The 24519-nt window shown below is 48.3% G+C and overlaps 1 protein-coding gene across 2 annotated transcripts in view; it reads left to right on the top strand.

Moving 5' to 3' along the window:
* LOC125454444 (receptor-type tyrosine-protein phosphatase-like N) overlaps positions 1 to 24519 on the top strand; it is a 191300-nt gene that overhangs the window by 145080 nt on the left and 21701 nt on the right. For both annotated transcript variants that reach the window (XM_059647552.1, XM_059647553.1), the window contains 3 exons: positions 6941 to 7153; positions 8469 to 8666; positions 16462 to 16609. In XM_059647552.1, the coding sequence (XP_059503535.1) occupies positions 6941 to 7153; positions 8469 to 8666; positions 16462 to 16609 (559 nt within the window). The remainder of the gene's footprint in view (positions 1 to 6940; positions 7154 to 8468; positions 8667 to 16461; positions 16610 to 24519) is intronic.

The raw sequence follows: 24519 nt of genomic DNA, 5'->3' as shown, positions 1-24519 counted from the left end.
AAATGGCCTGCTTCCACACCACAGGGATTCTATGCTTTCAGATTTCAAGCATCTCCAGGATGTCACCTTTATACAAAAATGGCTGTTGGGGGTCAGTCATTTCATCTCCAGGACATCTCTGCAGTAGCTCCTCAGGGTAGTGTCTTAGACACAAACATGCTTCATCACAAGACACAAGCTGCTTCATCAATGACCTTCCCTCCTTCATAAGGTCAGAAGTGGGGATGTTTGCCGATGGCAACACAATGTTCAGCACCATTCGCGACTCCTCAGATACTGAAACAGTCCATGTCCAAATGCAACAAGATCTGGACAATAGATAACAAAGTGTGGAGCTGGATGAACACAGCAGGCTAAGCAGCATCTCAGGAGCACAAAAGCTGACGTTTCGGGCCTAGACCCTTCATCAGAGAGGGGGATGGGGAGAGGGTTCTGGAATAAATAGGGAGTGAGGGGGAGGCGGAGATTACAAGAGAGTTGCAGTGGGAGAGAGATTCCCTGAGGTTGGTCCAGAGGGAAGAGCGTAACTTCTTCAGGTTAGGCATTCCTGGAAGAGGCTTTGCAGTGAGGTTAAAATTGTATCAGAGATAATGGGAACTGCAGATGCTGGAGAATCCAAGATTACAAAGTGTGAAGCTGGATGAACACAGCAGGCCAAGCAGCATCTCAGGAGCATCCTCTCTGATGAAGGGTCTAAGCCCGAAACGTCAGCTTTTGTGCTCCTGAGATGCTGCTTGGCCTGCTGTGTTCATCTAGCTTCACACTTTGTTGTCTCTAATTTTTCTTTGGCTTGACTTTAGCACTAAGTCATGAGTCCACGATGTTGAAGGTAGTGTTATTGGCGTTGATAGAGAATTAACTAACAGGCAGTAAGTGGGGGTAAGCGGTTCTTTTTTAGGGTAATGGTCAGTGGGCTTCCACAGGGATCAGTGCTGGGACCGCTACCATTCACAATATTACATTAGTTACTTGAAGGAAGTAAATGTACTCTGTGCAGATTCGCAGTCAATGTAGAAATAGGTGGAAAAGCAGATAGTGTGAGGATGACAGACAGTTTACACAGCGATAGGTTAAGGAAGTGGGAAAAAAGTTGGAATACAATGTGAGAAAATGTGAAGTTGTTCATTTTGGAAGGGAGAAGAAAAGAACAGAATATTATTGAAATGGAGAGAAAGCTGCTACACAAAGGGACTTGGGGATCCTGTGCACAAAACACAGAAAGCTCGCACCCAGGGAGCAGCAGGGAATCAGGAAGGGTAATGGAATGTTGGCCCCTATTTCAAGGGGGTTGGAGTGTAAGAGTCGGGGAGTCTTACTGCATCTGTACAGGATACTGTGAGACCACATCTGGAGTACTGTGGGCAGTTTGGTCCCTCATTTAAGGAAAGATATCATTTCATTGGAGTTAGTTCACTTGGATGATCCCTGGTATGGAGGGATTGTCCATGAACAAAAGCTAAACAAGTTTGGACTGTACACCCTGCAGTCTAGAAGTATGAGAGGTGATCTCATTGAAACATACAGAATTCTTAAAGGGGTTTGACTCGTGGGAGAGTCTGGGACCAGGTGGTATAGTCTCAGAATAAAGGTGCACCAATTTAAGACTGAGATGAGGAGGAATTTCTTCTCTCAGAAGGTTGAGAGTCTTTGGATGCCACAGAGAGCTGTGGGGATAGAGACCTCGTGTATGTTTAAGACTGAGGTTTAAGGCTCAAGGGTCCAAATGATCTACTCCTATCTCTATTCTTTATGTTCTTACTGCAAACCTATCTCCTTCTACCCCAGTCCCTGTCCCCTACATCCTCACCCCCAAACAGCATGTGGGAGGAGTGCATGGAATATGCCTGTCCCTCAATCGGAAAAAAAAGTCCTATCAGCTGCCTTTGCTGTGTCCTACATCCCCACTTACCCACCTGGCCAAACACAACACGAAAAGCAGTAGTCGTCTATTCAGCCCATCGAGTCTGCTGCAGCATTCAAAGAGATCGTGGCTGATCTGATAAACCTCAGCTCCCCACTTTCCTGCCTTTTCGCCATAATCCTTGATTCTGTAAGGGAACAGAGGGATATGGACCCTGTAAGTGAAGACACTTTTAGTGTGAAAGGGCAGAATATGCCAGCACAGGCTTGCAGGGCTGAAGAGCCCGTTCCTGTGCTGTGTTATTATTTGACCCTTGCTCTGAGACCCCGCAGCCTGGTCCCAGATTGTCCCACAAAGTGAAACAACCTCTCCACATCTATGTCTAGTTCCTTTAATGAATAAACTTCCTTTAAAATTCCCATCAGCACCTCCCTTTTTAATTTATTCATGGCATGAGGGCATCGCTGGCCAGGCAGCATTTATTGCTCATCCCTGATTGCCCAGAGGGCAGTTAAGAGTCAGTCACATTGCTGTGGGTCTGGAGTCACATGTAGGCCCGACCAGGTAAAGATAGCAGTTTCCTTCCCCAAAGGACATTGGTGAACCAGATGGGTTTTTCTGACAATCCATAATGGATTCAAGGTCATCATTGGACTCTTAATTCCAGATTCTTTTTTGAACTCCAATTCCACCATCTGCAGTGGCGGCTTTCAAACCCGGGCCCTCAGAATGTTATCTGGGTTTCTGGATTAACAGAGATAATACCAGTAGGCCATGGTCACCCCATAGAGAGCTCTTCCCCTTCCCACAGAGGCCAGGCATTTGAGGGATTTGAAAAGCCTGATGAGAATTTGAAAATCGGGATATTGTTTGACCAAGGGCCAGTGAGCTCACAGGGTCATGGGGGAGCAACACTCTGCAGTGAGTCGGGGCACAGGCAGGCCAAGCAGCATCATAGGGGCAGGAAGGCTGACGTTTCGGGAGAAGGGTCGAGGCCCGAAAGGTCAGCTTTCGTGCTCCTCTGCTGCTGCTTGGCCTGCTGTGTTCCTCCAGGTCCACACCATGTTATCTCAGATTCTCCAGCATCTGCAGCTCTTAACAATCTCCAAGGCACAGGCAATCAACTTCTGGATGGATTTGGATTTACCGGGGGCTTGGGGGTAGAATATTGGAATGCAGTCAGGACACAAGGATTGTTGTGAATGAGTCTGAAGGTAACAAAGGCCCATATGAGGGTTTCAGCAACAAATGAGCTGTGATGGGGGTGAGTTTGGGCCATGCAATAAAGAGGTGGGCTTAGGGATCTCATGAATCTGTGATCAGAAAGTTCATCTTGAGCTCAAAGATGTCACAAAAATGCCTTGTGTTAACAGAGATAGTTTGCAGTGGTCACCTATAAATGGGACAGGACTGCCACCTGGTGGCTTTATTAGGATCTGACAACTGGGATTAATGTCAGTCCCCAAAGGAGCAGTATCTTGCATCCTACTGATAAACGACCCTACTGGTTTACCCAGATCTTCCCCCCAGCCCACAACCCACCAATCAGATACATTTACAGCACAGACGGAGGCTATTCAGCCCATTCTGCACATTCAAGTACTTTTGGAAAATAAATGACCCAATTAAATCCACTCAAGCCCCTGCACTTTTCACACAGGCATGCAAATGTTGTTCAGAGCTGCTAAGAGCTGCCGATGCTGGAGTCAGAGATTACACAGTGTGGAGCTGGAGGAACACAGCAAGCCAGGCAGCATCAGAGGAGCAGGAAAGCTGACATTTTGAGTTGGGACCCTTCTTCAGAAATGGTGGAGGGTGGGGAGCTCAAAAATAAATAGAGGAGGGGTGGGACTGGGGAAGGTAGGTGGGATGGTGATCGGTGAGTGCAGGTGGGCAGTGGTGGGGATAGGTCAGTGAGGTGGGAGGGGCAGATAGGTGGGAGAGGGGATGGACAGGTTGTGTCAGGTCAAGGAGGCAGGGTTGAGGGGGAGGCTCGGTAATGGGATGAGACCGGGGTGTGGGGATATTTTGAACCTGATGAATTCTATGTTTCGGCCATCGAGCTGTAGGCTCCCAAGGTGGAATGAGGTGTTGCTCCTCCAGTTTCCGGGCGGCATCATTGTGTCACTAGAGGAGGCCCAGGATGGACTTGTCACTCGGGGAGTGGGAAGGGGAGTTGAAGTGGTTCACAACCAGAAGGTGTTGTCGTTTGTCGTGAACAGAGCGCAGATAGTCTACAAGGCGGTCTCCGAGCCTCCCCTTGGCCTCCCCGATGTACAGGAGGCCACATCAGGAACAGTGGTTACAGCAGGTCACGTTGATGGATGTGCAGGTGAACCCTTGTCTGATATGGAAGGTTTGTTTTGGGCTTCGAATGGGGGTGGGGGGGAGATGTAGGGGCAGTGTAGCACTTCTTGCAGTTGCAGGGAAAGGTGCCGGAGGTAGTGGGGGAGTGTGGATCGGATGCGGGAGTCGCAGGAAGAGCAGTCCCTCCGGAAGGCAGATAGGGCTTGGGAGGGAAACATCTGTTTGGTGGTGGGGTAGGATTGTAGGTGCAGAAATGGCGGAGGATGATGCACTGGACGTGGAGATTGGTGGGGGCTGGTATGAGGACCAGGTTGGGGGGGGGAGGCGCGGTATGTGAGGACCAGGTTGGGGGTCCCTGATGGACAGGTCAAGGGGGCGGGATGAGGTTGGTAGGTAGGAAATGGAGGTGTGGCTTGAGGTGGGAGGAGGGGATGGGTGAGAGGAAGGACAGGTTAGGGAGGCAGGGACGAGCTGGGCTGGTTTTGGGATGCAGTGGGGGGGAGGGGAGATTTTGAAGCTGGTGAAATCCACATTGACACCATTGGGCTGCAGGGTTCCCAAGCGGACTCAGCTTCAGTCTGCTCCTCGAAACCTTTGACCCCCTTGTAAGAATTGCCAGTGGACCGAACCTTCTATTTGTACAGGATCCCAAACCCTTCCAATTCACACCCACTCACTAAAATCTCAGTGTAGCAACTTTGTTTCCCATTAACCCTCAAGTGTGTGCTGTTCCTCACAGTGAAATCTCAACTTGCTTCTGTTTTATGTAATCTTAGACATCAGAACTCATTCCCGTACAATCCTGAATCTACCATCCCAAACGGACCAAACAGAGGTTGTTGTCTGTTCCCCCACTCAGGAAAATTCCAACATAGCCAAACCTTTCCTATTCGCCCCATGAAACAGAATGGGAGTTGTGTGGAGAATGCAAAGAGTCTTCGAGAGAATTTGGACTGGTTGAGTGAGTGGATAAGAGCAAATGATTTGTCAGTATAGCGGGGAAAACATTACTTTTCACTGAATCTCGGTACATTTGGGCAGAACTGTGGCTCAGTGATTAGCACTGCTGCCTCACCCTCGGGCAGCTGTCTGTGGAGTTTGCACGTTCTCCCCGTGCCTGCGTGGCTTTCCCTCCGATGCTATGGTTCCCTCCCACAGTCCAAAGATGTGCAGGCTGGGTGGATTGGCCATGCTAAATTACCCGTAGTGTTCAGGGATGTGTAGGCCAGGGGAGTTAGCCACAGTTAATGTGGTGTTAGGGTGAGATGCTCTTCAGAGTGTTGGTCCAGACTTGATGGGCCAATTGGTCTCTTCCCGCACCGTAGGAGTTCTGTGATTCTATGTGATGATAATAAATCAAATCCAATCAAAAAAATGTGTAGTTGATGAGTTTGAGGCTTTCCACTTTAGCAGAAGGAAAGGAGGTGTGGAGTACGTCTTAAAATGGTGAGAGATTGGGAGGCACGAGCTCCAAAGGAGTGTGGGTGGCTTGTCCATGAGTTACGAAAGCCAACTTGCGTGCACAGCTTGCAGTCGGGAGGGCAAATGGTAGGTTGGTCTTTATTGAGAAACTCAAAAGTGTTGCTTCAATAGTACCAGGTCTTGGTTTCAGCTCCAGAAGTTTTCCTGCAGTTTTGATCATCTTCCCAATGGAAGGATTAACCTAGTCGTTGAGGGACAGCAATTCAGGTTCACCAGACTCACTGTTGGGATGGAGCGAGAGATTGATAAGAAGATTCTCTAGAATTTAGAAGAATGGGAGACAAACATAGCCTCAGTTTAAGGGGCGACCCACTTGGGATGGAGATAAGGAGGCATTTCATCACCGAGAGGCCAGAGTGAATTGTTGCTATTTTCTCACCCCGGCTATGGAAGCTCAATCATTGCATACATTCAAGAAAGAGATTGATTGATTTGGTGTTATTAATGGTATTTAAGGTTACATAGGAAATGGGCATCCCTGGCCAGTCGGCATTTATTGTCCATCCCTAATTGCCCAGAGGGCAGTTAGGAGTCAATCACATTGCTGTGGGTCTGGAGTCACACATAGGCCAGACCAGGTAAGGATGGCAGTTTCCCTTCCCTAAAGGACATTAGTGAACCAGATGGAATATTTTCAATGATAATCAGCATTGGATTTATCATTAGACGTCTAGTCTTAGTGAATTCAAATTCCACCATCTGCCATAGCAGGATTCGAACTCAGGTCCCCAGAACATTACCAGGGTCTCTGGATTAACAGTCCAGTGATAATACCACGAGGCTACCTCCTCCCCTATGGGGACAGTACAGCAGAATCGAGTTGGAGATGTTTGGCCATGATGTACAATGGCAGACCTCCTTTGGGAGGCCGAACAACCTTCTCCTACATTCCACTGCAGTCAACCTCAAGGGACTAACTTTCTCCCAATTGGTTTCTGATGTGCACAGTGAACCAGGATGAGTCAAAGCAAGAACGTAAAGTTCGGAACATGGCCCTCTCACTCTCAGTGCTCCCTTTGGTAAATGAAACACTTTATGGATCATTTGCAAGGAGTGAATTGTGAGGTGATGATTAAGCAGCTGTCCAAGAGAGACCTGCAAATTGGTTCTGCCTCCCGTGAGGCTTCATCTGGAATGATTCAAGCTTGTAAGACATCCTTGAGAGACAGGGTTGTGTAAATTTCAGCCCGGCTCTGTTGTATTTCCTGCAGTTCTGATTCCCCTGTGTCTCTGTTTTTTTCTCTCTCTCTCTCTCACTGACTCTCTCTTTGGGTATTTCTTCTTCCACAGAGGAATGCATTCCACTCCCTGCCGGAACCAGCAAGGCACAGCAACACCTTCCGTTTCCTTCTGTTATCCTTTATCGCTGTGGCTTGCATCGCAGGCATCCTCATTGCTGGAGCCATCATCATTTGCCTGAGACAGAATGCCAAGCAGCGACAGAAAGAGAAACTGGCTGGATTGGGCCCTGAAGGAGGGACTGACACCTCCCTCGAGTATCAGGTACACAAATTCCTCCAATATCAAGTACACGCTCTGTTCGGGGCCAGATGTGTGTGCTCCTCCGATATCAGGTACATGCATCTCTCCAATATCGACCCTGTTGGGCACCTACCAGCTCCCCATTATCGGGTATCTGTCCCCCTTCATTATCAAATACATGCACTCCTCCAGCGTTGTCCCTCCAAACTTGTGCACACATGCCCCTCGATCTGGTGTCGCATGCCTCTGAACAATATTACATACCTCCACGCCTGCAGTTTAGGATGAGCACACATCTCCAATGTTGGGAAGCACCAGTGTGGTGTTTATTTAATCACAGCTATATCAGTCTCACAGCAGAGATGGCTCCTTCCTGCCTGAGCTGCTTCATTTCCCCTCGCCCCATGCCAGACACGTGCCTTAGAGCCAAGAGCTTTCCACCAGGGATTCCTGCGTCCATGGATCCAACGGGATTGGGATTGGCGCGTTGGAAATTAGGGCCGGTACTGGAGCAGTGAGGAGAGACATCGCGGGGGGATTGTGGACCAGGAGGAAGGTAGTGGAGCTCAGGACAGGTGACACCACTCTGGATGTCATCAGACCAACACTTGACAATGTTGGGTTGGAGGGTGAAACAGCTCCAGGGAAGAAGAGAAAGAAGACAGAGCAAATGCACAAACAGAAATAAAGCTAAAATACTGCGGACGCTAGAAATCTGAAGCAAACAGAGAGAAAGCTGGAGAAACTCAGTAGGTCAGGCAGCAGCTGTGGAGAGAGAAACAGAGCTAATGTTTTGAATCTGGAATGACTCTTCTTCCGAGTCCTTCCCTCCCCGCAGATGCTGCCAGATGTGCTGAGCTATCTCTGCGTTTGCCTCTGACAAATTTAAAAATTTACCAGGGCTATGGGAGTGGAGGTGGGTCAGGGGAATGGAGGCTTCTAATTGGATGGCTCTTTCAAAGGGCTGGCAGAGGTATGGTGGGCCAAATGGCCTACTTGGATAGAAACCGCGATGTGGGGTCAGTAGGAAAGGGGACAGGCGCAAACCATCCTCTCACAACGAAATGGGCAGAAGGAACTTGTTAACATGGTGTGGAGCTGGATGAACACAGCAGGCCGAGCAGCATTCGAGGAGCAGGAAGGCCGTTTCGGGCCTAGACCCTTCATCAGAAATGGGTCTGAAGAAGGGTCTAGGCCCGAAACGTCAGCTTTCCTGCTCCTAAAATCCTGCTCGGCCTGCTGTGTTCATCCAGCTCCACACCATGCTATCTCAGATCCTCCAGCATCGGCAGTTCCCACTCCTTCTGAAGGAACTTGTTGCTGTTTCTCTTGATAGGAATTGTGCCGACAGCACATGGCAGCCAAATCATCCTATTCCCGCACGGAAACTGTGGACACTTCCCGGGTCAGCAGCGTCTCGTCCCAGTTCAGCGACGCTCCCCAGGCCAGCCCCAGCTCCCACAATAGCACCCCCTCCTGGTGTGAGGAACCTGTCCAATCCAACATGGACATCTCAACTGGACACATGATACTGGTAAGCAGCTGGGACAGAATTGGGCAGAGGGGAGAGGTGGGCCTCTCAGGGATCATTTTGGGGTTGGCTAGGTTGAAGCAGAATACGAGATGTACTGTACTGTTCTATGTTCTATGTTCTAAATATTCAAAGTGAGTTTAGGAGAATGAGGGGGTTATCTGCTAGAAATCTATCTAATTGTAACAGGACTAAGTGGGAAGGATGTTCCCAATGACGAGGGAGCCCAGGACCAGGGGTCACAGCCTAAGGTTACAGGGTAGGCCATTTTGTATCAAGATGTGGAGGAATGCCTTCCCCCAGAGAGTGGGGAGCCTGTGGAATTCTCTGTCACAGAAAGTGGTTGAGGTCAAAACATTGAATGTTTTCATGAAGCTGTTAGATATAGTTCTTACGGTTAAAGGGATTGAGGAGAAAGTGAGAACGGGGGACTGAGTCAGATGATCAGCCATCTCATTTTTCCCTTTATTCATTCATGAGATGAGGGCGTTGCTGGCCAGGCAGCATTTATTGCCCATCCCTAATTGCCCAGAGGGCAGTTAACAATCAACCACATTGCTGTGGGTCTGGAGTCACATGTCATAGGCCAGACCAGGTAAGGATGGCAATTTCCTTCCCTAAAGGACATTAGTGAACCAGGTGGGCTTTTACAACAATCGACAATGGATTCATGGTCATCATTAGATTCTTAATTCCAGATATTTTATCGAATTCAAATTCCACCATCTGCCCATGGCGGGATTCAAGCCCAGGTCCCCAGAATGTTATCTGGGTCTCGGGATTAACAGTCCAGCGATAATACCAAATAAAAACCAAAAGAACTGCGGATGCTGTAAATCAGGAACAAAAACAAAGTTGCTGGAAAAGCTCAGCAGGTCCGTCAGCATCTGTGGAGGAGAAAACAGAGTTAATGTTTTGGGTCCGGGTTCTGAGGAAGGGTCATTGGACCTGAAACATTAGCTCTGTTTTCTCCTCCACAGATGCTGCCAGACCTGCTGAGCTTTTCCGGCGACTTTGTTTTTGTGCCAGTGATAACACCACTCGGCTATTGCCTCCCCTTCATGGGCGGTGGGAGGGGAATAGGGGTGAAGGGCCGAATGGCCTACTCCAGCTCCTGTTTTCCATGTTTCAATGTAATAGCAAGCAGCTGGTGCTGAGCTTGTGTAGGAGAACTCAGCCAAAGTGTCACGTACATTTCTGAGCTCTACAAATTATTTACAAGAATGGATGCAGGGATGAGCAACCTGGGCGAACAGATTGGAGAGTTCGGGACTGTCCTCTGTGAAGGGGGAGGTTTGATAGATGCTTCCAGAATCCTGAGCAGTCTGGGTAGATTGGGTACAGTGAGAGACTGTTCCCATTTGTAAATGGATCGAGAATGAAAATTTTAAGGTGTTTGGTAAAATGCGAGCTGAGAAGAATCTTTTTCACATTGTGGGTAGTTATGGTCTGGAATGTGCTGACTGCAAGCATGGTGAAGGCAGGTTCAACTTCAACATTGAAGACAGCATTGGATGGCCATTTGAATGGAAATCGTGGGGATATGGGGGAAAGGCAGGGGAATGGCACTAAGTCACAATGGTTGTTTGGCGAGCTAGTACAGACATGATAGGCTGAATGGCTGCCTCCTGCTCTGTAAGAATTCTGTGATTAAATTACAGCAAGTGTCATAGGAGCAGGAGGTAATGAGATGATGAAAGGGGGGGTCATGGAGGAGATGGACATGCGTGACAGGTTGGGTGAGAGGGCAAATCAATGGCAAATACAGTATAATTGGGATAAATGCGAGGTTAGGGATAAATTTGGAAGCGAAAACAAGAAGATGGATTCCTACCTGATTGGCTATAATTTGGGAGAGGGGAGTGTGCAGCAGGATCTGGGCGTCCCAGTGCACCAGTGTCTGAAGGTCAGCATGCAGGTGCAACAGGGGCTAGGGAAGGCAAATGGTATGTTGGCCTTCATTGTGAGAGGTATCGAGTACACAAGCAGGGATGTGTCGTTGCAGTTATACAGGGCCTTGGTGAGACCACGCCGAGAATATTGTGTGCAGTTTTGGTCTCCTTTTCTGAGGAAGGATGCTGTTGCTCTCGGGGGAGCGCAGCGAAGGTTTACCAGGCTGGTTCCGGGGATGGTGGGACTGACGTATGAGGGGAGATTGACAAGATTGGGATTGTTTTCAGTGCAGTTCAGATGAATGAGGGGGGATTTCATAGAGAGTTATAAAATTATAACGGGACTGGACAGAGTAGATGCAGGAAGGATGTTCCCTATGGTGGGTGTGTCCAGAACCAGGATGAGGATTTGGGGTAGATTATTAATGCTGGAGATGAGGAGAAATTTCTTGAACCAAAGAGTGGTGAGCCTGTGGGATTCATTATCACAGGAAGTAGATGATGCCAAAACATTGACTGTAATCAAGAAGCAACTGAATATAGCACTCGGGATGGGGGGGGGGGGTTGATTGGGGTCAAAGGTTATGGGGAGAAAATTGGATTAGGCTGTTGAGTTGGAAGATCAGCCACGATCATGACGAATGGCAGAGCAGGCTCAAAGGGCCGAATGGCCTCCTACTGCTCCAATCTTCTATCAAGTGAGGATTGGGTTTTGACTGGATTGGAAGGAGGAAGAGGTGAAAGGGTTATTCGAAAGGAGGTGAAGTGTGGGTGAGGGAATGAATGGTTAGGAGTAAGAAAATAGGAGAAGAGGCAGCCAAGTCAATGTTTGATAAAGATTGATTTTTACTTATTTCATGGGACATGGGTATCACTGGCTGGGCCAGCATTTACTGCCCATCCCTAGCTGTCCCTTGAGAAGGTGGGGGTGAGCTGTCTTATTTAACTGCTGCAGTCCCCCTGCTGTGGCTTGACCCATAATGACCTTAGGGAGGGACTTCCAGGATTTTGGCCCAGCGACAGTAAAGGGACAGCAACACACTTCCAAGTCAGGATGGTGAGTGGCTTGGAGGAGAACTCACATGGGGTGGTATTCCCAGGTATCCACTGCCCTTGTCCTTATTGATTTGATTTGATTTGATTTGGTTTATTATTGTCACATGTACAGAGATACAATGAAAAGTATTATTTTGCGTGCTATCCAGGCAAATCACAACCTGTGTAAGTATATAAAATGTGAGGCTGGATGAACACAGCAGGCCAAGCAGCATCTCAGGAGCACAAAAGCTGACGTTTCGGGCCTAGACCCTTCATCAGAGAGGGGGATGGGGGGAGGGAACTGGAATAAATAGGGAGAGAGGGGGAGGCGGACCGAAGATGGAGAGTAAAGAAGATAGGTGGAGAGGGTGTAGGTGGGGAGGTAGGGAGGGGATAGGTCAGTCCAGGGAAGACGGACAGGTCAAGGAGGTGGGATGAGGTTAGTAGGTAGCTGGGGGTGCGGCTTGGGGTGGGAGGAAGGGATGGGTGAGAGGAAGAACCGGTTAGGGAGGCAGAGACAGGTTGGACTGGTTTTGGGATGCAGTGGGTAGAGGGGAAGAGCTGGGCTGGTTGTGTGGTGCAGTGGGGGGAGGGGATGAACTGGGCTGGTTGAGGGATGCAGTGGGGGAAGGGGAGATTTTGAAACTGGTGAAGTCCACATTGATACCATATGGCTGCAGGGTTCCCAGGCGGAATATGAGTTGCTGTTCCTGCAACCTTCAGGTGGCATCATTGTGGCAGTGCAGGAGGCCCATGATGGACATGTCATCAAGAGAATGGGAGGGGGAGTGGAAATGGTTTGCGACTGGGAGGTGCAGTTGTTTGTTGCGAACTGAGCGGAGGTGTTCTGCAAAGCGGTCCCCAAGCCTCCGCTTGGTTTCCCCAATGTAGAGAAAGCCGCACCGGGTACAGTGGATGCAGTATACCACATTGGCAGATGTGCAGGTGAACCTCTGCTTGATGTGGAATGTCATCTTGGGGCCTGGGATGGGGGTGAGGGAGGAGGTGTGGGGACAAGTGTAGCATTTCCTGCGGTTGCAGGGGAAGGTGCCGGGTGTGGTGGGGTTGGAGGGCAGTGTGGAGCGAACAAGGGAGTCACGGAGAGAGTGGTCTCTCCGGAAAGCAGACAGGGGTGGGGATGGAAAAATGTCTTGGGTGGTGGGGTCGGATTGTAAATGGCGGAAGTGTCGGAGGATAATGCGTTGTATCCGGAGGTTGGTAGGGTGGTGTGTGAGAACGAGGGGGATCCTCTTGGGGCGGTTGTGGCGGGGGCGGGGTGTGAGGGATGTGTCGCGGGAAATGCGGGAGACGCGGTCAAGGGCGTTCTCAATCACCGTGGGGGGGAAGTTGCGGTCCTTAAAGAACTTGGACATCTGGGATGTGCGGGAGTGGAATGTCTTATCGTGGGAGCAGATGCGGCGGAGGCGGAGGAATTGGGAATAGGGGATGGAATTTTTGCAGGAGGGTGGGTGGGAGGAGGTGTATTCTAGGTAGCTGTGGGAGTCGGTGGGCTTGTAATGGACATCAGTTACAAGCTGATTGCCTGAGATGGAGACTGAGAGGTCCAGGAAGGTGAGGGATGTGCTGGAGATGGCCCAGGTGAACTGAAGGTTGGGGTGGAAGGTGTTGGTGAAGTGGATGAACTGTTCGAGCTCCTCTGGGGAGCAAGAGGCGGCGCCGATACAGTCATCAATGTACCGGAGGAAGAGGTGGGGTTTGGGGCCTGTGTAGGTGCGGAAGATGGACTGTTCCTCGTAACCTACAAAGAGGCAGGCATAGCTGGGGCCCATGCGGGTGCCCATGGCCACCCCCTTAGTCTGTAGGAAGTGGGAGGAGTCAAAAGAGAAGTTGTTGAGTGTGAGGACGAGTTCCGCTAGGCGGATGAGAGTGTCGGTGGAGGGGGCCTGGTCGGGCCTGCGGGACAGGAAGAAGCGGAGGGCCTTGAGGCCATCTCCATGCGGAATGCAGGTGTACAGGGACTGGACGTCCATGGTGAATATGAGGTGTTGGGGGCCAGGGAATTGGAAGTCCTGGAGGAGGTGGAGGGCGTGGGTGGTGTCACGGACATAGGTGGGGAGTTCCTGGACCAAAGGGGAGAAAATGGAGTCCAGATAGGTGGAGATGAGTTCGGTGGGGCAGGAGCAGGCTGAGACGATGGGTCGACCAGGGCAGGCAGGTTTGTGGATTTTGGGAAGGAGATAGAAACGGGCCGTGCGGGGTTGGGGAACAATGAGGTTGGAGGCTGTGGGTGGGAGGTCCCCTGAGGTGATGAGGTCATGAATGGTGTTGGAGATGATGGTTTGGTGCTTGGGTGTGGGGTCATGATCGAGGAGGCGGTAGGAGGTGGTGTCGGAGAGTTGGCGTCTGGCCTCGGCGATGTAGAGGTCAGTACGCCATACTACCACTGCGCCACCCTTGTCTGCGGGTTTGATGGTGAGGTTGGGGTTGGAGCGGAGGGAGCGGAGGGCTGCCCGTTCTGCGGGGGAGAGGTTGGAGTGGGTGAGAGGGGTGGAGAGGTTGAGGCGGTTAATGTCTCGACGGCAGTTGGAGATGAAGAGGTCGAGGGAGGGTAGGAGGCCTGGGGGTGGTGTCCAGGAGGAGGACTTGTGTTGGAAGCGGGTGAAGGGGTCAGTGGAAGGAGGGTTGGGTTCCCGGTTGAAGAAGTAGGCATGCAGGCGAAGACGGCGGAAAAACTGCTCTATGTCCGACCGTGACTGGTATTCGTTGATGTGTGGTTGTAGGGGGACAAAGGTGAGCCCCTTGCTCAGGACTGACCGTTCGTCCTCAGTCAGTGGGAGGTCTGGGGGGATGGTGAAGATTCGGCAGGGCTCAGGGTGGCTGTCTCCTCTGGGGTTACATGTGTTCATCCAGCCTCACATTTTATTATCTTGGAATCTCCAGCATCTGCAGTTCCCATTATCTCTGTGTAAGTATATGTTGCCAGGGTCATAGGATTTGAGCTACAGGGAGAGGCTGAATAGGGTGGGGCTATTTTGCCTGGAGCATCAGAAGCTGAGGGGTGACCTTACAGAGGTTTATAAAATCATGAAGGACATGGATAGGGTGATTAGTCCTTTCCCCAGGGTAGGGGAGTCCAAAACTAGAGGGGCATAGGTTTAAGGTGAGAGGGGAAAGATTTAAAAAGAGACCTTCAGGGCATCTTCTTCACACAGAGGGTGGTGCGTGTATGGAAGGAGCTGCCAGAGGAAGTGGTGGAGGCTGGTACAATTACAGCATTTAAAAGGCATCTGGGTGGGTATGTGAATAGGAAGGGTTTAGAGTGACATGGGCCAAATGATGGCAAATGGGATTAGATTAATTTAGGATATCTGGTCAGCACGGACGGGTTGGACTGAAGGATCTGTTTCCCTGCTGTACAGCTCTATGACTGTATGACTTTATCATGGTGATAGAACAGAATGCACAATATAGATGCAAGTGGTCATGGGTTTGGAAGTGTAGCTCCCTCATTATTGTTGTCTGTTCTTTCATTATAAAACTCAACCATGCTGTCAGTATTTTTTAATGAATTTCTCCTCCTCTTCCTCTGCCTACATTATGGATTTATGTACATAGAACAGTACAGCACAGTACAGGCCCTTCGGCCCACAATGTTATGCCAACCTTTTACCCTAAACCTAAGGTCTATCTACCGTCCCCACCCCTACCTTATACTGTCATCCATATGCCTATCTAATAGCCGCTCTAATGCCCCTAATGAGGCCGACTCCACTACCCTCTCCGGCAATGCATTCCACGCCCCAACCACTCTCTGAGTAAAAAACCTGCCTCTGATGTCTCCCCTGTATCCACCTCCACTCACTTTAAAACTATGTCTCCTCGTAATAGCTACCTCCACCCTAGGAAAAAATCTCTGGCTGTCCACACTATCTATACCCCTGATCATTTTGTACACCTCTATCAAGTCACCTCTCATCCTTCATCGTTCTAGAGAAAAGCCCTACCTCTCTCAACCTTTCCTCGTAAGACCTTCCGTCCATTCCGGGCAACATCCTGGTAAATCTCCTCTGCACCTTTTCCAATGCTTCCACATCTTTCCGGTAATGGCCAACACTTCCACGTCTTTCCTGTAATGCATGTAGTTATATCTCCAAGTCTCACACAATCATTACAACACAGAAGAAGGCCATTCAGCCCTTAACTTCATGCTAGTACTGTGTAAACCAAACCAGTGGCCCCATTATACCCACCCAAATGTAGCTTGGGAAGATTATTTAGGTTTTTGTGCCCAGCCAGGTTGAGGGGTGACATTACACAGGTTTATAAAATCATGAGGGGCATAAATAAGGTGAATAGCCAAAGAATTTTTCCCTCAGGTGGTGGAGTCCAAAACTAAGGGGGCACTTTTAAGATAAGAGGAGAAAGACTTAAAAGGGACCTGAGGGGCAACTTTTTCACGCAGAGGGGGGTTCACATGTAGAGTGAGCTGCCAGAGGAAGTGGTGAATGTAGGTACGGTTACAACATTTAAAAGACATTTGGCAAAGTACATGAATAGGGAATAGGTTTAGAGGGACATGGAGCAAATACAGGCAATGGGACTGGTTTAGCTTGTGAAATCTAATCGCCTTGGATGAATTCGACCCAAGGGTCGGTTTTCTATGCTGTATGCCTATGTGACTCTAAGAAATTGTTCTTCCTCATATCCCAGCCCAGCATCTGTTGCCCAAGACCTTGAATTGCTGACCCCTTAAGTCCTTGTAGCATCAACCTGTTCTGTTCCCAAGTGCCCCTGAAATAGTTAACATTATCCCTCGTAACATTTCCTTTAGTCCCTTTATGGACCGTTGAGCTCTGGCCATGGCCCTCCTTCCTGACACACATTTGACATCTTTGCTTCCTCACCAGGCATATATGGAAGACCACTTGAAGATCAAGGACCGTCTGCACAAGGAGTGGGAGGCGCTCTGTGCCTATCAGGCTGAACCCAACTCGTGCACCATCGGACAGAGTGAAGTTAACATCAAAAAGAGCCGAAATCCTGACTTTGTTCCTTGTACGTATGGGAGATTGTGTGTGTGTGTGTGTGTGTGTGTGTGTGTGTGTGTGTGTGTGAGAGAGAGACAGACTGTGTGTGTTAAAGAGAGACTGTGTGTGTGCGCATTTATGCATGTGTGCGTTTGTGTATGTGAGAGAGAGAGAACGTGTGTGAGTGTGTGTTTGTGTATTTGTGTGTATGTGAGAGAGTAAGTGTGTGTGTGTGCACATGTGTGTTTGTGTGTGAGAGGGAGTGTGTGTGTTTGTGTGGGTGAGAGAGAGTGTGTGTGTGTGTGTGTGTGTGCGCACATGTGTGTGTGTGTGCATGCCTGTGTGAGAGAGTGTGTGTATGTGAGAGAGAGTGTGTGTGCATGAGAGTGTGTGTGAGGGAGAGAGAGTGTGTGTGTTTGTGTGTGCATGTGAGAGTGTGTGTGCTTGTCTGTGTGTGCGTGTGAGTGTGTGTGAGAGAAAGTGTGTGCGTGTCTGTGTGAGAGAGTGTATGTTTACATGAGAGTGTGTGAGAGAGAGAGTGTATGTAAGTGTGTGTGTGTGTGTGTGTGTGTGTGTGTGTGTGTGTGTGCACATGCAGGTGTGTGTGCGTGCATGTATGTGTCTGTGAGAGAAAGTGTGTGTGTGGGAAAGTGTGTGTGTGTGTGTGTGTGTGTGTGGGCGAGAGAACATCACCTCAAAAATATGAGTCGCACGTTTGAGTCAGAGGTTAGTGAGTCTATGGAATTCCTTACCGCAGAGAGCTGTCGAAGTTGGTCATTCAGCATAGTCAAGGCTGAGACAGACGGATGTTTAATCAGAAAGGGAATCGAGGGTTATGGAGAAAGTGGAACTGAGGATTATCAGATCAGCTGTGATCTCATTGAGTGGCAGAGTAGACTTGATGGACAAAATGGCCTGCTTCAGCTCCTATGTCCAATGTCTTAAAGTAATCTAGAGTCTGGGCTATGGTTCAAGGGGATATGGGTTCAAATCCCAACACAGGAGCTGGTGGAGCTTAGGTTAAACTATAAAACTGGAACTGAAAACTGGTCTCAATGATGGTGACCATGACAACCATTATCTAAAAGTTTATCTGCTTCACTAATGTCCTTCAGGGAACCAAACTGCCATCCTTCCCTGGTCTGGTCCATACATGACTCTGTGCCGAGAGCAATGTAGGTGACCCTGAGCTGCTCTTTGGGAAATAGATATTGACCTTACCGACAATTGTCACCTATTGAAGATTAAAGGAAAACAAATACCAAACCTCCAGATGAGACCTAGCCAGCAATTTATCTAACTTTAGCATCATTTCTTTGATTTTGTATTGTTTTGTCTCTGTTTATGAAGGAAAGGATCTTTCAACAGCCTAATGAGCGTGTTCTTCCACCTTCAGAGATCGGTGTGGCTTCACCTATACAGGTCTCTCTATTCCTGCTTCCCCTTAAATTTGTACCATTTAGTTAATTTGATGGAAGCTAAATATGCTCATCCCTTGACTAACTGTCCCTGATGCACCATTTTAGATCTTTTGCCATCCACACTGTTAATTATAGCACTTGAAAGCGTATCACAGGAACATTTAGTAACGTAATTGTCGTTGGCATGGTGACAGGGCCTGTGTATTTTTGTGTGACCCTGTTCCAGTGCCACTCCTGTATCCAGGCGGGAGGGTGTCCAATCACCAATTCTAAAACTGTTCATGCTTTTTAATTGAATGATCTATTAGGAAAACCATTTGAATGCCCAACTAAATCTTTAGTTAGCTCTCAGCTGGTGTACTGTGACCAGTTCAGGGCATTGCATTGTAGGAATGACGTGAACATCTTGGAGGGGGTGCACAGTGTAGTATAATGGGAATTTATATGACCGTAGTATATAAGATTGAGACATTCATGAGGAAATTGGACGATTATTTGGATGGAAATAATGTGCAGAGATATAGGGCCGATATCTTAGAACTAGGAGCAAGAGTAGGCCATTCGGCCCCTCGTGCCTGCTCCATCATTTAACATGATCATGACAGATCTCATCTCTGTCTCGACTCCACTTTCCTGCCCACCATTAATTGACCCATTGTTAATTAAAAATTTGACTGTCTCCTTACATTTACACAATGCCCTGGCATCCAGTGCACTCTGGGGGAGTGAATTTCACAGATTCGTGACCTTTTGGGAAAAAGGAGGTGATGACCCAGTGATATTATCGCTGAACTGCTAATCCAGAGACCCACGCAACATTCCAGGGGAACTGGCTTCAAGCCCTGCCATGGCCAATGGTGGAATTTGAATTCAATAAGACAAATCTGGAACTGAGAAAATGATAACCATGAATCCATTCAATTGTAGTGAAAAATCCTTTAGGGAAGGAAAGTGCCACCCTTAACTGGTCTGGCCTACATGTGACTCCAGACCCTCTGGGCAATCAGGAATGGGCCGACACCCTCATCCTGTCAATAAGTTTTTCAAAAAATCGTATTTTTGTCACGTATTATCAAGACTCAGAGGAGATAGGAATGGAATAACTGCATGAGAGAGCTGTATTTTGCAATGATTAGTACTCTGTACACATGTTGGTAGATTAGAGAGTTTGCTGTAACCCCAGAGAGTCAGTTGGTAAGGCAGAGATGGTGATGTAGCAGACTGTGGGAGGGGAGAGTCTAGTCGTAGAGATCAGCCTGTAGAGGGGAGGACAGCAGCCAGGCACCCAGGTTCGATTCTACCTTCGGGCAACTGTCTGTGTGGAGTTTGCACATTCTCCCCGTGTCTGTGCGGGTTTCCTCTGGGTGCTCCAAGTCCAAAGATGTGCAGGTTAGGGTGGATTGGCCATGCTAAGTTGCCCGTAGTGTTCAGGGATGTGTGGGTGGGATGCTCAGATTAGGTGGGTTTTATAGAGGGACAGGTCTGGGTGGGGGGGACGCTCTGAGAGTTGGTGTGGACTTGTTGGGCCGAAGGGCCTGTTTCCACACTGTAGAGATTCTGTGGTTCAAAACCATGGAAGCAACTCAAGGCACGCAGGAGACGTACTGGAACAGCATTATGGAAGAACAGCTTCTACCTGTTATTGTCATGGTAATGTCACTGGTCTGGCAATCCCAGGCTAATGTTCTGTGGGCATGGGTTCAAATCCTACCATGGCAAATGGTGAAATTTGAATCCAATAAAATGTAGAATTGAAAGCCAGCCCGATGGTTGTTAAAATTTAGGGCAGCACGGTTGATCAGTGGCTAGCACTGCAGCCTCACAGCACCAGGGACCTGGGTTCGAACCCAGCCTCGGGCGACTGTCTGTGCCGAGTTTGCACATTCTCCCTGTGTCTGCGTGGGTTTCCTCACACAGCCCAAAGATGTGCAGGCTGGGTGGATTGGCCACAATAAACTGCCCGTAGTGTTCAGGAATGTGTAGGTTATAGGGGGATGGGTCTGGGTGGGATGCTCCAAGGGGCCGGTGTGGATTTGTTGGGCCGAAGGGCCTGTTTCCACACTGTAGGGAATCTAATCTAAAATCCCATCTGGTTGATTTAGGGAGTGAAATTTGACGTTCTTACTGGTCTGACCTACTTATGATTCCAGATCCACAGCAATGTGGTTGACTCTTTCCTGATCTCTGAAATGATCTAACAAGTCCGCTCAAGGGCAGTTAGCAACAGATTCATAGATTTGTACAGCACAGAAAAGGCCGTTCGGCCCATCGCGTCTGCACCGACATCACTTGTCCCATATCCTCGAATGTTATGATATTTAAAGTGCTCATCCAAATATGTTTTAAAGATTATAAGGTGTCAAGCCTCCACGACTTTCCCATTCCAGATTCTCACCACCCACTGAGTGAAAAACATTTTCCCAAATCCCCTCTGAATCTCCAGCCCCTTACCCTAAAACTGTGCCCACTCGTGCTTGTCCCCTCATTCTAGGGGAACAACTGCTCCCTATTCATCCTGTCTGTACCCCTCATAATCTTATATAACTCTATTATGTTCCCCGGCAGCCTTCTCTGCTCTAAACAGTCCAAGCCTATCTAGTCTCTGCTTATAACTCAGTTTCTCCATTACAGATGACATCCTGATGAGCCTCCTCTTTACCCGCTCCGGTGCTATCACATCCTTTCTGTAGCGAGGTGACCGGAACTGCACACAGAGCCCCAGCAGTGGCCTAACCAACACTCTGTACAGTCCTGACATTACCTCCTTGCACTTATATTCTGTACCACGACTGTTGGGAGCGAGAGTCCCAAATGCCTTCTTAACTAACTTATTCACACGCTGTGCCGACTTCAAGGATCGGTGATTAATTACCCCAGGATCCCTCAAACTACCCGGTATCCATCCTTCCATTAAATACTCCCTCATTTTGTTTCCTCTTCCAAACTGCACCACCTCACACTTATCAGAGTTAAATACCACCTGCCACGGGTCTGCCCATCTGTCCAACCCATCTATATCTTCCTCAAACCTACCACCAACTTCTTCGCTATTAACCACAATATCAATCATGGTGTCACCTGCAAATATGCTTAACATTTCCGCTACATTTTCATCTGTATTATCCATGTATATAACAAATGGTAGGGGTCCTAGTGGTCATCCTTGTGGGGCACAATGGGGAAACATGATGACTTACCAATGATGCCCACATCCTACTAAAGCTCCCCCCAAAAAGAAGTTTCAGAAAGTCATTGCCACACAAATGCACTAGACAAGACCGCTGGACGGCTTGCCAAGAATTGGATCAAAAATGTGTGGAATTTGAGACCAGGATGACAGCACGAAGTTCGTTCGCCTGTTCAAATCCCACCTCCACAATTCCGTGATATGAAGTCATCCAGTTCTGTTAGGGCAGGACACAAGTGTTGTTCAGCATTAGCTGTGCATTTAAATAAACCTCATCGGGCCAGTATCTAAATGCCGTGGGATAGTTTGAAGTTGGAGAAACATTCGCTCAAGGGTATAACTGTACAAGCCCTGCCATTGTGCCAGCGGGCTTATAGGCACCAGGAAAGAACATGATTCCAATATTGTCGAAAAAAAATTGTTTTAAAATGCAGAACACCAAACCCACTGTATAGCACGATTACTCATGGAATGATATTCTGTGACTAGTGGCATTCCTCAGGGATCAGTGTTGGGATCTTTGCTGTTTGTAAGATAGATAAATGATTTGGAGGAGAATGTGACTAGCTTGATTAGTAAGTTTCCCAATGACACAAGGGTTGGTGGAATTGCAGACAGCGATGAGGACCGCCAAAGGATACAGCTGGATATAGATGGGTTGGTGACTTGGGCAGAGAGATGGCAGATGGAATTTAATCCAGAAAAACTTGAGATGATGCATTTTGGAAGGTCTGATCCAGATAGAAAATATACAGTAAGCAGCAGAACCCTTAAGAGTGCTGATAGGCAGAGGGATCTGGATGTACAGGTACACTGATCACTGAAAGTGGCTACGCAGATGATAAAGGTAGTCAACAGGGCATACAGCACGCTTGTCATCATTGGCCGGGGCATTGAGTTATAAAATTGGCAGGTAACATTGCAGCTTTATAGAACATTAGTTAGGTCGCATTTAGAATATTGTGTTCAATTCTGGTCCCCACACTACCAGAAGGATGTGGTGGCTTTAGAGAGGGTACAGAAAAGATTTACCAGGATGTTGCCTGGGATGGAGGGCGTTAGCTATGAGGAGAGGTCTTAGAAACTTGGGTTGTTCTCACTGAAACGATGGAGGTTGAGAGATGATCTGATAGAGGCCTACAAGATTATGAAGGGCATGGACAGAGTAGACAGTCAGAAGCTTCTTCCCAGGGTGGAAGACCTACCAGGCGCCATGGGTTTAAAGTGAGAGGGGCAAGGTTTAAAGGTGATATACGAGGTAAATTGTTTACTCAGAGGGTGGTGGGTGCCTGGAACTCGCTGCCGGTGGAAACAGATACTGTAGTGACTTTTAAAGGGCATCTTGACAAATACATGCTGCAGTTTTTCACCATTTAATTAGCAGTCTCAAAAAGTTGTCTCTTGCACTGAAGTGGAGAGCATATAATATGTTATATATTCTATTCAATATGTACAGCTAATCATTCCCTTTATAGACATCCACCGTTCCATTTTGAGAACCTTAAGAAGCATCGCCAAAAGATACAAAATCACAATGACAAGTTACATTATTGTATAGATATGTAGCTGACCGTGTGGGCGCCCTCCTAAATGCAGGAGTAAACTAGGACTCTCTTGGATGGATTGCCCATTACCTAAACGGTGAGAGATGGCAGAGCTCTGAGATGTGGAGGGATCTGGATGTTACGGTGGTGAATTGTAAAAGGTGAAAATGTAGGTACAGCAAGAAGCCAGGAAAACTAATAAAAAGTTGTGGTTAATTGCAAAGGAAATTGAATTCTAAAAGCAGGGAGATTATGCTTCAGTCATACAGTGCGCTGGTCCGATCACGTCTAGAGTACAAAGGGTCTCTGATTTACAAACAGTTGTATTCTCAAACACAATCCCATTCGGGGGTGGGTAGTAATTTTAGAGATCCAACATGTGAATATTGACAAATGGCTATTTTATATTGTCCTGTATTGCATTCCACCCTAAGTACAAATCGACTTCATGGAATCCCTACAGTGTGGAAACAGGCCATTTGGCCCCTCGAGCCCACACCAAACCTCTAAAGAACATCCTGCATGGACTGAGCCCACCACCCTAACCCTGTAACCCTGCATTTTCCGTGGTTACAAAAACAGAATTTGCTGGGAAAGCTCAGCAGGTCTGGCAGTGCCAGCAGAGACAAATCAAAGTCAATGAAACCGTTCCGCAGGACAGCCGTGGTTCATCTACCTAACATACATGTTGTTAGACATAACGGACAATTTAGCGTGGCCAATCCACCTAACCTGCATATCTTGGGACTGTGGGAGGAAACCGGACTACCCAGAGGGAACATAGGGAGAATGTGCAAACTCCACACAGATGGTCACCGAGGCTGGAATCGAACCTGGGTCCCTGGTGCTGTGAGGCAGCAGTGCTGACCACTGAGCCGCCGTGACTTGCGAGCAAGCTCAGGAAGGGAACCCATTCACAACTTGGGGCCTGCCTGCACTGTGCACCCACCTTGGTCTCCTGGTTTGAGGAAAATGCTTTGGAAGCAGTTCAGAGAAGGTGTACTAGACCCATGCCTGGAACGGACAGGTTGTCATCTGAGAAATATTGGACAGGTTAAGCTTATATTCCTGGGAGTGTTCAAGTAAGGAGCAACATGTTTGAAAATATAAGATCCTGAGAAGACATGACAAGTTGGATCTGGAGATGATGTTACCTTTTGTGACAGAATCTGGTGTTCAAAAGTAAAAAGCGTTATCCATTTCAGGCCAAGTTGAAGCCAGTTTTTATTTTTCCTTCAGGGAGCCATCAGAAACACTTCCTCAAAAGTCAGTGAAAGGGTAGTTTTTGAGTCGCTTTAAGGCTGAGTTAGATAGATTCTTGATAAACATGGGGCCGGGCTGGGGTGGATTACGGTGAAACATTGTCAGGGAATGAATGGTAATTTGGAGTAAACCAATCGATCCTATTGAGTGGTGGAGCGGGTTCACGGGGCTGAGTGACCCATTAGTCTGTACATCTGTTTGTATCTCTTCTGCATCTACAGATTTTTAGCCTTGTAAGAATTTTGTAAATTTAAAGTGAGCGGTACTAGGGGTGTTCCTCCAGTGTTTCAGGTAATTTTCTCGGCAATAATTATCCTGTTATTATCATAGCGTTCTTTTTGCTGCTGCCTGTAATTCCAATAATAGCTATCACAATTCTAAAGCACTGGTCAGCAGTTTGATGCTTTGGCAAGTCCGAGATTAGATTAGATAAGATTCCCTACAGTGTGGAAACAGGCCCTTCGGCCCAACAAATCCACACCGCCCCCTTGGAGCATCCCACCCAGACCTATCTCCCTATAAC

The sequence above is a fragment of the Stegostoma tigrinum genome, chromosome 7 (assembly GCF_030684315.1).
Source record: "Stegostoma tigrinum isolate sSteTig4 chromosome 7, sSteTig4.hap1, whole genome shotgun sequence".
Classification (NCBI taxonomy): Eukaryota; Metazoa; Chordata; class Chondrichthyes; order Orectolobiformes; family Stegostomatidae; genus Stegostoma; species Stegostoma tigrinum.
Note: the sequence above shows the minus strand (reverse complement) of the source record. Positions and strands in the feature narration are given on the sequence as shown.